The sequence below is a fragment of the Anser anser genome, assembly GCF_964211835.1.
Source record: "Anser anser genome assembly, chromosome: 1".
In the NCBI taxonomy this organism is placed as follows: Eukaryota; Metazoa; Chordata; class Aves; order Anseriformes; family Anatidae; genus Anser; species Anser anser.
The window spans coordinates 119714216-119730532 of NC_139720.1; the positions used below are offsets into that span (position 1 = coordinate 119714216).

The 16317-nt window shown below is 35.7% G+C and overlaps 1 protein-coding gene across 7 annotated transcripts in view; it reads left to right on the plus strand.

Moving 5' to 3' along the window:
* CASK (calcium/calmodulin dependent serine protein kinase) overlaps positions 1 to 16317 on the plus strand; it is a 219842-nt gene that overhangs the window by 165374 nt on the left and 38151 nt on the right. For all 7 annotated transcript variants that reach the window (XM_083821116.1, XM_083821117.1, XM_083821119.1 and 4 more), the window contains 2 exons: positions 10553 to 10630; positions 12023 to 12103. In XM_083821116.1, coding sequence (XP_083677242.1) covers positions 10553 to 10630; positions 12023 to 12103 — 159 coding nt within the window. The remainder of the gene's footprint in view (positions 1 to 10552; positions 10631 to 12022; positions 12104 to 16317) is intronic.

Here is a 16317-nt window from a genome sequence, read left to right on the forward strand (position 1 = left end):
TTTGGGGAACCAAATCTGGCTTTTCTCCCAGACCAGCAGAGGCAGCATGCTCTGCCCCAGAGAGTGGGAGGGACCGTCTCCCACTGCAATGGAAACTCCTTTCCCAAGTAGTATACAAGGAACAGCGACCAAGCCTTAGAGAGAACTGCTGGAAGAATTCTTTCAGCAGGTGGACTGGATCATCCTCATCACCAGCACAGTATGCTTTTTCTCTAAAAGGTAACTTTCCTGGAAGGCCATATCTGGGGAAAAAAAAAAAAAAGGCAGAGTCTCTTCTAGAATTTCTTCTGCATTGTTTCGTAATCATTCTCTAAAATACCTTTCAGTTTCAACTTCTTTCATGTTCTTGAATTTTATTTTCTCTGTTCCCAGGATATGTAGATCACTCTGGTAGTCAGCATCATCTCATTGTTTTCTTGTTCTTCTTGTTTCTCTGTCTTACAAATTTATATAGAGAATTTGTCTTATATTTAGTCTTCAAAGTAGACACAATTTTTCTTCTGTGTTTTGTTAATATATAATACTGATGTGTGATGGGATTTCTGAAACACAAGACTGATAATGCAAATAAGAAATAAAATTAACATTTATGTTGATTAAGATTCATTTTTTGAAAAAAATGTATGCATCTATCACTTAATGACAATGCAAAATTCTGGGTTGGATTGCATGGCACTGCAACAGTTGTTTTGTTGCAGTTAGCCTGTTTGCTTTCTAACTAATGTTCTGTCATTTCTGAATATTTTTAAGCATGCTACTGATGAGTTGAATCATCAAGTGAAATACAGCTTAAAAAAAACATACTTTAAATGAGGATAACATTATTTAGCCCATTCCTCTTGACCAAATATCAATTCTCCTGTGTCAATAGTTTGTCATTGTGTCTGTGCACATCAACATTATGTTATTGCAAAAGCATACATCTGTAGTCACTTTTTAGTATGTAGAATCTAAAAATTCTTTGATTACCATGTATTCTTATGGTGGTGGGCCCTGATCTGTCAAAGAACACTAAAGCACGTTCTTCACACTTTTGGAACATTTAATGAACTTCACTAATACTGTTTTAAGATGTAGAGGATCATTTTCATGGTTGACTTTCCACATTTTCTTTAGTTCTTTTTATGTTGAGTGTAGTTCAAATTAGTTTCAATTTATTTTTGACCATAAGGGCTATCTCTTTTTTTTTTTTCGTGTTAAAACTTCTTAGTCTTGGATGATCTTACTTCTCCAGGAGCTTGGGACTTACTCTAACAACTGGAAAAAATAAGGAATGTGTTGAGTTGGAAGGGATGCTACAGTGCCTGGGATATGGTCCACAAACGTTCAATAATGCTTCTGGTTTGTTGGTGCTGGGAGTTTTCTCCAGACTGGTATTTCTGTCTGCACTTAGACTACATTAGATACCCAAAGGCAGTACAGTAACATCCTAGTAAAATATGTTTCTGTCTTTGAAGTCAGTCAGGCCTCACTGCATCCTGCTTCAGTAATTCAAGTAGTTGTCTGGTGCACGTTGACTGTTCTCTGTACTAATGAGCTTGCTGCAGTTTATGTTTATTCTCAGTATGTCATTACAAAAGACTTACATGGATAGGGAGAAACAAAAATGGCTCTAACCCCAACATTCACACCTCCCAGTGCAAGATACGCTCGGTGACACGTAGCAGGTGAGAAGCCATGTTCTTTGTAGACCTTCATTGTAGCCTTACCTAGTTGTATTTGGGTTCTTTGCCTCCCTGGAATGAGGTTGATGGTCATTGATATCCTCTCCTTCAAGATGGTGTTCGAACCCTGAAGGGTTAGTTCAACTGACAGAAATGGGATTGAAGCCTATTTAGGCTTAACCTGAGTCTATAGGTAATGTAGATTACTTGCCCATATTGGAAAGTGGGGGCAAGATGGGGACAAAGGTTATTCTGTAGAAAATATCAAGGTGTGATCCAGGTAACAAGTCTTTTTATAGCCCTTCTTGCGTTGAGGGATTAGTTTTCCACGATGCTGATGTTTACTTTTATCAGCTGCTTGGTGTCCTCATAATCATATTTTCTAAAATTTCCTGGTTTTGTTGCTCTCCACTGAAATCTTCTACATTGTTTGATATTCACCTGAAAGAGTAATGCTCAAAACCAAATAATAATGGAGGAGGATCATCATATAATACTTCTTTAAACTACATAATTACCACTTATGTCTTTCACATCACTACTGCTGGTACTTTCATTGTGTTGATTTTCAGATATTCTCTGCTAGTTTTGGTACTAAGTAAAAGCAGAAATGTTGCATCATCCTAGGTTCGTTTCTTTCAATCTTTCCAAAAGAAGTTAAAAGGTTTACAATGTCAACAAAGAAAAATCTGGGTCGTGATTCAGGAACATAGTTGAGACTCAAAACAAAACAAAACAAAAAGCTAGAGGGACTTGTGGCAGGGAGTTCCTGAAAGAGAAAAAGATTAGATGACATATGGAAGATATCTTGTAGTCTAGAGAGGAGGATTGAAAAGTACACTGGATGTCTACACTGAGCTCATGAGGAGATGGGAGTATGTCTTAGTCTACTTAAATCTAAAACGTTTTTGTCACTACGGTTTTAAAGTGTTGCGTGTATTCATGTAAGTTTATTCAATCCCTGTCTTTGTTTAACACACTTTCCAATTTGGAAGAATGTATGTTGGCCTACATATATGACATATGATGTGGAATTTTGCAACATCTTCCTCGTCAGCAAGCTATGTGCATGTATTGTCTGTCATATCTTTTTACATCTGCTGTCAGTTCTTGAGAACTGCTGCTTCCACAGTCAGTGGAATTTTTGTGATAGTCATTAATGTAAGTTTGTTTTAAAATATGAGACAAATTACTAGGCTGGAGTCCTACTTCATTGTATCAGTGGATTAATCTTAATGATAAAATATATCATGAAATTTAGTGCTGTTAGATACTGGAGTCTGGATTCCTTGTACATGAACAAGGTAAGGTAGTCAGTGGAAAAAAGAAGACACTTCAGATTTTGGGGACACCTGAAATTAAATAGAAGGAAGTAATGACTTGGAAGATTTTGAAGAGTAACGTAATTGATAAGTATCAGTGCTTCTGTGGCACAAGTAAAGAAAGAAAAAAAGTCACAGTGAATGTAAAGCAAATCAAAAGGAACGAATTAAAAGGGTGGAAAAACACACACACACTGCAGTTTATTTTGTAAAAGTATAGTCCTTTCCTAACTCTTTTACCTCTGAATTTCTGTAGTAATTGAATAGCCTGTGCTGGTTTCTGTTGAAAAGGAGTAAGTTCTCTGGTAGAGCTAATTTTTCTTTTTATTTATTTGTAACTAATGTATGCTGAAAGTAAAAAGTTATCCCCTTGCACAGGAATAGATCTTACAAGTCAGATATTACTGGACATCTTGACACCTGACCATGTGATCTGAGCCAGTATAAGCATAAGCATGTCTTTGAATCTGCTGTCAACTCTATAAGTTTAAAAATAAAACTAGATCAAAGATTAATTTAGAAAAAACTGTGAAGATCTTTGGTGTTCTGCAAAGTCTGTAAAGAGCAATGCACCACGTGATACACATAAGTATTTGCTGTATCATTTCAAAAGCTAAAATTGCTGCTTGTCAAAACTAGCAGTATAAGAATTACAGGTTAAAAAACAGTTACACCCACATACATAAGCACAGTGGATTTAGTGTATGGAACTGCACTGATTTGTATAGGCTCAGTTTCAGGTCAATCCTTGTGTGATTTCTCCACACTTCATGACTGCCTGCAGTTTTGCTAGAGGATTGTAACCTCTTGACAGAATTTAAACTTGGATACGTTTTCACTTTTTTAAGTTTTGATCAAAAGGTTTAGCTACAACAGATACCCCATTTAATTTACAGAGCAGAATGGAAAACCTTTTTAATGTTCTGTACCCTAACCTTCTAGTTCCCCTATTGTTTCCAAGCATACAAAATATGTGAATGCAAGATTGAGATGATAAAATATTGAGTGATAATGTATGTAATGCCACTTGGTATCTTTGCCTCCTGCCAACACTGGCAAAGGCCGTATGCTTTCCTTCCAAGTGTTGTGTAATCAAGTCACTACCAGGAGACAGACTCTTTGAATGCAATGAGGATTTCTGTCTGGGTTCCTTTTTACACCATGGGTTACTACAAAGGTAGTGGATATACAGGCCTTTGGCTGTGCACTTCACAGGGGCTAAAGGATGTGTTTCCCCTCTGAAAGGAAGCCTACAAACATTTCAGGGTTCCACCTTAAGACAGGTACCATATCTGTCGCCTTCTGTCTTTACATTCATCCTCAGCAGAATGAACTCTGATCATTTGGCCTTTCCCAAGATGCTGTTCTGGCAGCTCAGTAGGACCACATCTGGCAGGCAGTTCTCATGTCTAGCACGCTGAAGGGTCAAGGAATTTTATTCTAGCAGTTCTTGAAATAGACTGGGTTAATAGGTTTCCTTCTTCTCCAAACAGTGAGGCATTAACCACTAAGAAATATGTAGTATCCTCTTCATGTTTCAGAAATATCATCATTAACAAGTGGTAAACATTTATTAAATGTTTTCCAGTTGGCATTTAGCTTCATTACTGTCAAGTTTCCATGGTCAGAATTTCAGTTTCTGTGTACGTTATATAATGAAATTTGTCATTTTGACTCTGTAAAGGATGTTTGCCAGTTGTCTGCAGTGGGAATCAAAATAATATGCAGAGAGACGTGTTTTGCCAAGTTCAGTTGTGTCCTCTCCCATCTCCTCCCCTCAAAAGTTAAGTTCTTGATTTAGAATAAAACAGGTGAAGAAGTCCAAATGTGGAGTGATCCCTCAGAGTAGAAGTTGAAATTGCATGTGGTTGATTGAGTTTACATGGCACTGTTTTCTCTTACCTGTTATTGTAGGTAAAGTTATAAGAAAATCTGCTTTTATGTTAATTTTGACACAGGTAGCAGCAACTGTAACTCTGTTCTAAAAGTAGCGTTGTGTAAAAGATAATTTGTGTTGCATTAATGTGAATATGTAGAAAGAAATTGAATATTTCCAATTGGCATGATTTCCGTCAGTGTTAGTAGAAGCGTGAGTGCCTCAAATTCCAAGCTGCAATGAGAGCACCTGTCAGGTCTGTGGCGTGACATGTGCAGAAGCCAGCCTTTCTGTCTGGACAAAATTCATGGACTGCTTCAAACTGGCTTGTTCTGTGGATGCTGTGTTAGGAAACCTTCATTTCAGCCAGTACTCTGCTTTGTGAAACCTTCTGTTCAAGTACTTTTGGTCACTGTTTTACAGCACTGCATTTCACTGTGTAAGTTGTTTGAATACAAAGGTTGATTGTACTCCTGTTTTACAGTAAGTGTATCACAGGGATAAAAGTTCAAAGCTATGTGGGGCTGTAACTTGTAATGCTCTAGCAGTCACAAAGTAGTCTTAAACGTGCTTTGGACATTCATACAGGATGGGGCTGTAACGTGCTGAAGAACTGTGCTGGGAAATGAATGTTACATCACTGGTGTTAAGTCACAGTGAACTTCAGGCACAGTCCATAACAGTGGAAAACGAGGAACAAACTGCCTTCAAACAGAAGTTAAAGCTAAAGCCCTGCCAACTGTGACCTTGTTATTTAGTGTGTTTGCCAGTGGGATTTGTTACCTTCCAGGAAATGTTTCTGTGAGGGTCTGGAATCACAAGGAAGCAGACTTCCGTTGGGAGCTTATGACATTTTGCATGGAAAAGGAGATGCTGAAACAGAACTAAAAGAGGAAAGAATAAAGCGATCTATCCATTATGTAACTGGGAATTTGACATGTTAGCATTTACTTGATATTACTGCTTGCTTCATTCAGTAGGTCACAGATTTCTTTCAGACCTGCAGTCCATGAAACCTCTGGGGTAAATGGAGTGCCACTGCAGGGATCTCCAAAAGGTAGCAAAGAGCAGCAAGGGTGCTTGTTAGTAAGCCTTGCTGTACAAGGGGCAGCACCTCCACCAAAGAATTCTTGGATAGTACATAAAACTAAAAATGATGGAAAACATTCCTTTAATATCACCGTGTTGCATATGACTACATTGTTCAGAAAGGAAACATCAAATCATAGTACCATAGAGTCATCTAGGTTGGAAAAGACCATCAAGATCATCAAATCCAACTATCAACATGACCTAGTGAGTCAGTAAACCATGGTGCCATGTCCAGATGTCTCTTAAATACCTCCAGGGATGGGGACTCCACCACTTCTCTGGGAAGCCCATTCCAATGCTGGACTACCCTTTACGTGAAGAAATTCTTCCCAATGTTCAAACTAAACCTCCACTGGCACAACTTGAGACCTTCATAGTGCTGCTCTGTTGAAGAAAAGGACATGTTTGGTTATTTAGGAGGCTGTTTTCATCACTTACACTTTGATTCAATGGTAGAAGAGAAAGAAATTCACAACTGTTTGTGATGAGGATTGAAAAGGAGGAACCAGTGTGACCTTGTACTTGGAATTTTTTCCTGGAGTTTGGAAAGCCATGTTTTCTTTCTGAAATTTTCAGTACCTAGCCTCATGACCCTAAGCATCTCTCTTAAATGTGTCTTGAGTTCATAATGTTCTGTGAAGCACCTGGAGTTATGTTGAGTGTCACTACAAGTGCCAAGTGCTACTCTTCAGCATATGAGTATAGCAGCACATATGCAGGGACATTTTAATAACTATTTTTAGTTGTTTCAGTTCAGAGATTTAATATTAAAGGTTGGCAGCCCAGTCTTTGTCCATCTGAATTATAACATGACTCCTCACAAAATGTGTATTAGTAGTGAAAGATCGTATTTTTTTATGCTCTAGCAGTTCAGTAGCTTTTGTTTTAACAAAACCTTCTCCTCTGCATCACAGAAACTTCCAGATTCTGGATTGATAAAATAAATACTTACTGATTTCACTGCGTGGTCTAACTTTGATTGCATTCAAGATTATATTGGATAGTGAGGCTAAATTTCTGCTACTTGTGATATATCTAAAATTTTGAGTGTGACATTAAACAGGGATTATGTTTGGACAGTATTCTGACTCCTGTTACAGGAAAGGGTTAAAATGGAATTTTTCCATGTCTGAAAAAACAGTCAGAAGAGAAAAGTTTGTTGTTTTGTCTCGCCTGCCTGATTGTGGATTAGGCTTCTGCGCTGTCTGCTTTTAAGCATCAGAAGAAACGAACTCCCCTTCTACAGACAGAAGACAAAATGTCTCAACTCCTACGAAGAAAGCTGGTGAACTGATGGTGTCACTGCTTGACTGGTTGTGGGTATGCACAGCATTTGTGTTCTAGCATGCAAAGTTTAAAGTAAAGCTTGTCTTTTTAAGAAGCAGTTCTGTTCTGTTAATTAACTATAATATCAATTTATGTTTTTATATCAAGATTCATTAATATATCGGTTGTGACTGTTAAGCTCTTCTAGAGCAAGCTCTTAATTTTGATAATTTTCTGGGTAGCAAATGCAGAAAACTTGTGTTGAGGAGTCAGACTGAGAGGCCAAGTATTCAAAAGCCTAGAAATTCCAAAGGTTATATTTTCTGTGACATTTTACAATTATGTTGTTCGTTTTCTGTTTAATGCCATACATTATGTTTTGTAAAAGAGTACTGAATACTTAACATTTAGGGAGTAATAAAATAGTAAAGAGGAAAAGTACAATTTTACTGAGTTAATTTTGCCTCTTTTTTGTCCTCTAAGTTGCTATAACAGATGGGAGCGGTTAAGGTTAATTTTTTCTGAAGATTTTCATTGAGCTTTCTGTTATTTTTGGTATTGGAAATACTGGAAGAAATGGAGTGAACCAAATATGATAATCAGCTAGAGCTAGAAAGCAAAAGTATGAACGAATCAAAAAGGAATTACAAGTGAAAATAAACTATATCAAGAGTGTTAAACATAATCTACATTTTAAGTATGGAATTTTGCTGGTATTAGATTATTTCTAAGAGCTGTGTTAATCTCAGTTGTGACTTCCAATACTTGTAAAAAGTAAAAAAGTTCACATGTAATACATGTGAAAGGATGCTCTTGTGCCTTAGTCTCTAAAAGTCCCTTTTCTCCTAAAGAAAAGGAGACTTTGTAGATTCAAGATGCTTCATAATGTATTATTTTTTTCACAGAACACTGTGAAATATATTCATTGATCACATTCAACAATGTGCCCAGCCTTTCATGTATATATAGTTTTAATACAGTCCTTTCAATATCATTGATAAAATTTTGAATTGCCTTCCAGCAAAGCTTGTCTCTGACCATAGGGAAAACCTGAAAAGGTTGACTGTCTAAAGTTTTGAGCCCTCTTCCCCTTTGTTTGAAACTGAATGATTTATATTTTGCAAACTTATATCCTCTGTTTTGACAACACCCACTATAGAACAGATTTTGTCCCAACGAGTGACAATGGAACAATCAGAAGCAGCAAAGTAAATACTCTCTTGTAGGTTTATTGCTAAACAAGCTAACATCCTTTTGCAGTTTTTGGACTTCACATGCTTTAAAAGATATATATCTTGGTTACATGTTCTCATTTTTACTGTGACTGTGAACAGTTAAAATTTTACTTTTGATACAGTCTTGTATGTATTATTTTAAATTCTCATAAGGATGCATTAGAAATGCATAAAGACATGAACCTGGACAAGATGAGTTGTTCATGGGGTATTGCCGTATATGTGTTTCTATTTTCATGCTAACTTTTCTGTAATTTCAGTAATCTTAAGATGCATGTGTAACTTAGAAAAGTGCAGTCAATAATAATTGCTGTGTATAATTAATAATAATGCTGTGTATCATGCATTTTCAACAGCTTCTCCTGCACTTTACACAGTACACAGTTCATACAATTGAAATTTGATGCAGTTTCTTAACAGGTGTATGAACATGAAACTTATTAAATTGGGGTTACTGGAGTTTTGGTGGGTTTTGTTTACTTATTTAGGAAGAGGTTATCTCTTGAACTATAAGCTAGCAGAAAGCTTTACTTTTAAGAACTTCAGCAGTGGTCAATGAAGGCTGTTGAGTACAGCAGTACTTTGGCAGCAGAAGGCAGTTGTTGGATGATGATACTGGGCTGTGTATGCCTTGCGGTTTATCTCTCTTCTAAAACTTAATGGTATTTCATATGACAGAGGCACACGAAGGGACTTCTGTAGCTTGACAATTTCAACCATTGAAGGCCTGGTGTCTGCCAAACAACGGGGCTGTAAGTTCTCAGAGGAAAGCTTTTGAGAACTCCTTGTTGAGCACCCTAAATGTTGGGGATCTTATCAACTTATCCTTTACAGTGTTTTGATTTTATGAAGGTGTTAGATTGTTTGTGTATATTGAACGTTTGTTTCCATCCATGATTTTTTGTATTTGAGTACTGTCCTTTGAAGATAGCTGCAGAATTATGTATAGTGTTTGTTTAGACTCATAGAGAAATGTTAGTAGGGACCATGGGAGACCAGGGTTGTCCTGTCCTGTCCCCTGCCTTCAGCAAGACTAATCTCATTGTAAGGTCAGGTTACTCAGGGCCTTTTGCAGCTGAATTTTGAGTATTTCCAAGGATAAGAGGTTCCACAGCTTCCCTGGGCAACTTGTCCCAGTGTTTCACCACCTCACTGTGAAAGAAGTTTCTCTAATATCCTAAAAATAGTTGTATCTTCTGTCTTATATTTCAAAGAAGTGGTCTAACATAAATAGGTCACAGAGGTGACCATCTTTATATTGTTTGAAATGTAAGCCAAAAGTTTTTTATTTAAAAATAGTGCTTATTACAGTGCCTGTTTATTCTTAAGTGTACATATATTCCTTTAAAACATGCACACTGTTACGTTTGTATGAAAGAGATCCTATACCATCTGTCTCTAATTTGAAATTGAAGACAGCTGATGTGTTTTGTATCATATGATTCTTTCTCTCTAAATACTAATAATAATAATAAAATAACCTGGGAGCTTTGTGATTACCTATTTAAATAAATCAGCATTCTTCTGTCCAATAGAAAATCCTGATAGAATAAGGGTACTCTTTATTGTGAACACTTTTTCTTGGAATAGTTTCTTCTTCTCTTTTTCAAAGACTTAGGCTTTTGTAAATTTCTGCTTTTCGTAGCATTTTCCCGTATTTTGAGCTTCATTTAAGCTACATTTTGGAGGGTTTGATGTTTGAATAATTGAGAGAAGTGGAATATGCAGTTTAATTTGATTTTATAGCGGAATGTATGATCTACAGTATTTATTCAAGGTTCATAGGATCACTTCTGGTAGAATATAGTTTCTGTAAATCTGCTGGAAAAGCATGGGAGGTTTGCAGAATCCCTTAACCTCTTGAACTTTCCCATGTCATCCTATAAACTCTGGATGTATGGCACTTTTCAAATGAGGAAATGTTTAAAAATGAAAAGCCAAAACCCCAAGCTGCTAGATCTTGTATATAAAACATCTGTGGGATAGTTTCAACTGTCATCTTCATCACAGTAACATAAGCCGGGTATTGTTAGGATTCATCATTACTTTATATAAAGTAGCATATGATTTCAATAGTTTGTTTTCTTGTTATTTCAGCTTTATGACAAAATAAATACAAAATCTTCACCACAAATCAGGAATCCTCCAAGTGATGCTGTACAGAGAGCCAAAGAGGTAATGGCTTTAAAATATGTTTTTGACTTAGAAAGTTTTATTCTTTAAATCATTTAAAATGGAATGTTTCTGTCTTCATTAACGTACTGATATGTATTCTGGCTCATAATCTGAGTTATTTCTGGAATTCTACCATTGTTTACTTAAGTTACATAACATGTTGCATAAACTTGTAGAATTCCATTGTGTCTGTAAGAATTATATATTTAGATATTTATACACACACGTATTACTCGGTTTCATCATTTAACATTTGTGGCAGCAATAGCAGTATTAAAAGCAATACTCATGTTGGGTAAATGCAGTATCTGTTATGTTCAGTATAATTCTCTGCAGCAGAAGTTTGATGTTCATATGAGTTCTGCACAAAACATATATATTTCTTAGTATCAGCTATATAAATTGGAAAAAAAGTATCAGTTACAAGAAGAGCAAACCTAGAGATGCAGTAAAGTTGGCCCATTGTTACAAAACATATATAGACCACAGATTTTCCTATTTGTTATACCTGACATATAGTGTTTTGTTTATTTATTGCAAGTAGTTAAAAAAAATAGTTGTTTTATATATTATCAGTTGTTGGGAGTAATGTCATGGAAAAAAACTGTTTACAGTGTTATTATAATAGAATGTACAGAAAGACTTCAAAACACTGTCTAATAGCTGAAGTCATACTGATGGAAACCCCAAAGTTCTGTTCTGCAGAATTTTCTAGCAGCTAATCCTGGGAGTTGTTTCCCGAAGCAGAAAACTCTGCTTTCTTTGTCCAAGCAGTTATATGTTGAAAATAAAGGTGAAATTGCCAGGCTGCAGGCAAATGAGTTAAAACTTGCTTCTTCCTCCTTGATAAGCTGAAGTATGGCCCAGATTTTATAAAAACTGGAGCTTGTAGGTGGGGTAGCAGATGGACTACCTGCATGTCATATCTTTAAAAATTTAATTTGTGGAGAGAGCATTTTATGAGTATTTTTAATTCTGCTTTTAAAGTGGTTGTTTTAATAAGCTGAGATCATGTGTGAAAGTAGCAATTGGTGGTGGTGGTGTATGTGACCTATAGTTTGGTGCTTTACTTCTGTCTCCATATTTAGCTGTTACAGGAATATTGAAATTGAAACAATTGAAAAAAAATTGAAAAATTGAAACAATTGAAAAAAGAGCAACTGTTTCCATCAGATGTCTTCTTTATTGTCACAGAAAGTAAGAAAATTGAAATGAGGTGTTTTATCCTCTTGGATTGGGGTGATAGTCTCCTACACACTTTTCTGTCAAGAATGTTCTTTTATATAGTCTTCAGGAGATATACTGACTGACCAGTGAGGGGTTTCATTTGATTGATTAATAGCTTTCTTTAGAAGAAAGTTACTGTGGGTATCTTTACTGTTTGTTTTGCAGGTATTGGAAGAAATTTCATGTTACCCAGAGAACAATGATGCAAAGGAGCTAAAGCGTATTTTAACACAACCTCATTTCATGGTAAGCAAATGTTAAACCTTGTCTTTAATTTTTTAAACATACTTTTTATATTTAAAATCTTGTTCGATGCAGGATGTCCCTGCTTTATAACAAGTTACTGAAGGTCAGTATTTTAAACTAGTTAAAGGATTTCTTTTGTTTATGCTATGGATGAAGTTCATAACTTCAGAAAACAGTGTTTCCTTCGATCTGTTCTGCACTCATCAGTTGGAAGTAATGAATTGTGAACTTCTCTAACAGAAGAATTATATGCAGGGGGCTTTGTGGAATCTGCTCACCTGAAAGCTGAATTACTGTAAATCCAAATACCTAATTTCCAAGAAAGAATGACCTGAAACCAACCTCATATGCAGGTATAAGAAGAAATCTGGGTAGCTGCATGTCCCAGTAACTTCTTTTGATGGCCAGAGTAGCTCTTGGTACATTCGTATTATTATTTTAGATCAGATCAGGAGTATTTTTTCCAAAAGAATCTCCTGAATCATCCTTACAATACTTTGGTTTGTGTCATGTACAGGGCAGGCAAACTAGACTCCTTGCAGGTAAAATTAAAGATTATGAAGATGTACCCCAGAAGCTCAACCAGTGTAACCTAGCAGCTGATAGACGTACAGTCCACAGGGAAAGGTGGAAACTGATCGGAAATTTAAACTCCTGCAATGAGTACAGTGTATACATCAGGTCTAGTCATCGGGCAGCTAGTCTAGCTGCTTTACTCTGTAAATCCATTACTGTTTCATTGCACTAATTGCTAATGCAGACACCATTTTTTTCTGTTGTATTCTGCAACATGCTGATACGTTTTTTCCTGGAGATGATACCGCTCCTGAAGCCTGTAGCAAATCTGGATCAACATTTAACAGGAATACTTGCTCGAAACAAAACATAAAACAAGGTAGAATGGTTCTCACTCATACTGTTAGAAAGATAAACATGGAAAAAACAACCATAGACAATACTCTCTGTTACTTAGCTTCTGTAAATGCAATCTGATATTAATTTTATTTACCTTTATGGCATAATTACCACATAGTATTGCAAAAACATTAGGCAGTGTGGAGAAAGCTTTTTTTTTTTTTTAATCTAAACTATTTTGAAAGTAGGCATCAGTAAAAATGATTATGGCATATGAAATTTTAATTATTAAGTCAAGCGACAAGAAAAGTAAGTCAGAAATCATCTTTTATTAGATATCCCAATTTCCACCTCGTATCCTCATAAATTTAAAAGCAGCTGTCAGGCTTGTCTTGCTGCAATTCTATAGAAGGTATTTTTGATAGTGAAAAAGCTGCAATTTCATAACAAATATTTTTGATGAGGAATAATTTCAGTTAGTTAGTCTATGGCAACCCAAGCTAAATTGCTAATAGTTAGTGTCTCGTGTGTTTTCCCCATGTTTCATCCTCTCCCTTGCAGTTGTTCTGACATTCCTCTGATACTGCACACAGTTATTGCACTCTGCTAAACTGGTAGAAAATTACTCCCAACAAAGCAATGATCAGTTTAGCAAGAAGAATTAGAGACAACTGGAATATTGCCAGAGCTAGAACGAGCAAGGGGAGGACTGACACAAACATGTAAACTAGCAGTTAAGTCAGCCTGTGTTGCTGTCACCATACCTTTAGGCTGCAGATACCTAAGAGCCTCCAGATGTCAGAGACAATCCCATTCTCTCATTCTACTTCTGCTCCCAGATGCATCTTTTATAAGGTTGCAGGCCTTACAAATTTATTTTTTTTACATGGCATTCTGCCAAACTGCTTCAGAGACAAACCCATTAAAATAGATATTATTATGAAAAGAAGTAACTGTGTAAAACAGTATTGTCAGTCTGCATTCAATGTGTTTGCCAGGCATTATAAAGAACAGTACTCTACTTAGTAAATGATTGAGCTCCGATGCAACACGATGTATTAAGTAAGATCACGTGTGTTAACGCTTGCCTGATAACAGAGTATTTTACAATTATTTGTTATCTAATGTGTATACCTAATTAGAAGACAATGGTGTATCTATCTCATTCTAACCCTATCATCTATCTCATTTACTTACAAGTTTATATGTGTTTACAGTTTAGACTATGTATAGGACTTAACAGAATCAAAGCCAATAAAGTACACGTTTGTCAATGGTGTTATTGGGACTGGAGATGTTCAAGTTCAAAGCTTTTTGTTGTTTTGCTCTTGTGTGCCATATAGGTACAGGAATAAATTATGAATTTATTCTATACATTTTGAACGTTGATTTGAATAAATGTGTGTAAATTTGCATAAAAGTCTTCCAGCAAGTAATTAATTTAAGTGTCATTCACAAGATCATCAAGTATCTTGTTTGTTGTGTACAAATTTCAAAGAGCTTTTATTCTATAACATAGCTATCAGTGATTCTACCAACGCACCAAAGAGCTTTTTCTGTAACAGGTTCTATTATATATGTTCAGTATGTGGCAACAATTGAAATGTTTGCTGTACTAGAAGACTTTTATTTAATTAAATATTAGAAGTCTTTTCTGTCATCTTGTGCCTTCCTACACTGTTCTTTGTAGATAATGATCATTTAATATAGTATAGCAGTTGTTCTCACTAAACTTTTATCTTCAGCAGGATTAATATGTTCTGCAGGGAATAAAGAGACAGGAAAAAATCTAAATGATCAGGACTAACAAAAATGCATGAAAATAAGTGTCTTTAGGTAACGTCTAATAGCAGTCTTTGTATTAAATGTTTTCAATGCTTAAATTGAGGTTAGTGCACTTTAATGTCCGTTTGTGAATTCGTGTAAATTTTTGTTGAAACATTCAGAAGTCATCTAGTATAAGTGTGAAGATTGAAAAATGTTCCAATTACCATATTTTAGTCTTAAATAAGGTATATATTATTGCTAAAGATATAGTTTAAGCAAGGCAAGTATTTGATGTGAAACAAAGATAAGGCACTGAATTACATATGACATGCAATACTAAGGGTGGAGAGCACAGCAGATACAGGCAGCTGCGTGAAGTCGAATAAGTAGTTTTAAGTAGATCAAGCTGAGGGGAGTGCAGAAGATTATCCTGCTCTGCTAAAGAGTGTCTGCACACAAAGCCAAGACTGTGCTCCTAGAATGGATGGGTTTTAACAGCCAGAGCTAAGGCCTGATTGCACTTGGATGCTCTGGTCTTACCTGGGGCAACTGCAAACAGCTTTCAGATACTAGAATGAGTATTTGATGTTTAGAAATACAGGATTAAGCTAAATCTGCATGTTTGCTGTAAACCTATATAGGAGTGTTCACATAAATGTTTATACCCAATTAAATAAAACAAATTAAGAATTGATTTAGTTGAAATGTTTTGATTTGCATTTATGGGCAAGACCTCTAAATGGAAAACATTGCTTAAGTAGTACAGATGAAGGTAGAGGAATTGTTGCAAGTTTGAGCTTGTGGTAGACAAAAAAAAACAGAAAATGCAGATACAGTTCAATGTTTAAATAAAATAGTATTTATGTAGAAGAGCTTGAAACACTGGAAAAACAGGAGTGAATGTGAGCAGAGCATTGCTAGTTTAGGGAATTCTGTTCCATCATTATAATGCTGAATTCCTAACTATAGTTTGATTTGAGGAAAGGTAACTCAAACTGGTTACGAAGCTGTCTTTTTAACATGGTACACTTCACTAGTGCTATTTTAGGAATAAACTTAGGATTTAATAGAGGCCAAGTAAATCCCATTTCTGCTTTGAATTCCACTTCAGAAATACATTTTTTTAACCACTATTTCAGTTTGTTTTGCTTAAACGTTTTAATTGAAGACTAAGATGTTGCAGAATCATATTTCTCTGCCAAAAACAATTCTAGGTGGTCAATCTCAAGCCTGGCAGGATCGATGGGTTTTGTAAGAGCTGTGAGCTTTTAAATGACAATTAACAAAATGTTAACTATAGTTAACATTATATATATAATTAATAGTTATTATAGTAATAACTATTGGTGGCTATGTGGGTGGCGATGTGGGTGGCTAAGTCGTTAGATGTTGTGGGACACATTTGCTGGAGGACACAGAAACTTGTTAGGCTGTACAAGACCTCACGAGTGTGTTTCCCTTCTCCTGCTGAGGCTTAAGCCAGTCTTTTAAGGTCTATAGTAAAGTATAGTAAATAGTAATTATAGTTAATATATATATTAACTATATATTAAATATATAATAATATATTATTATTATAATAATATTATTAT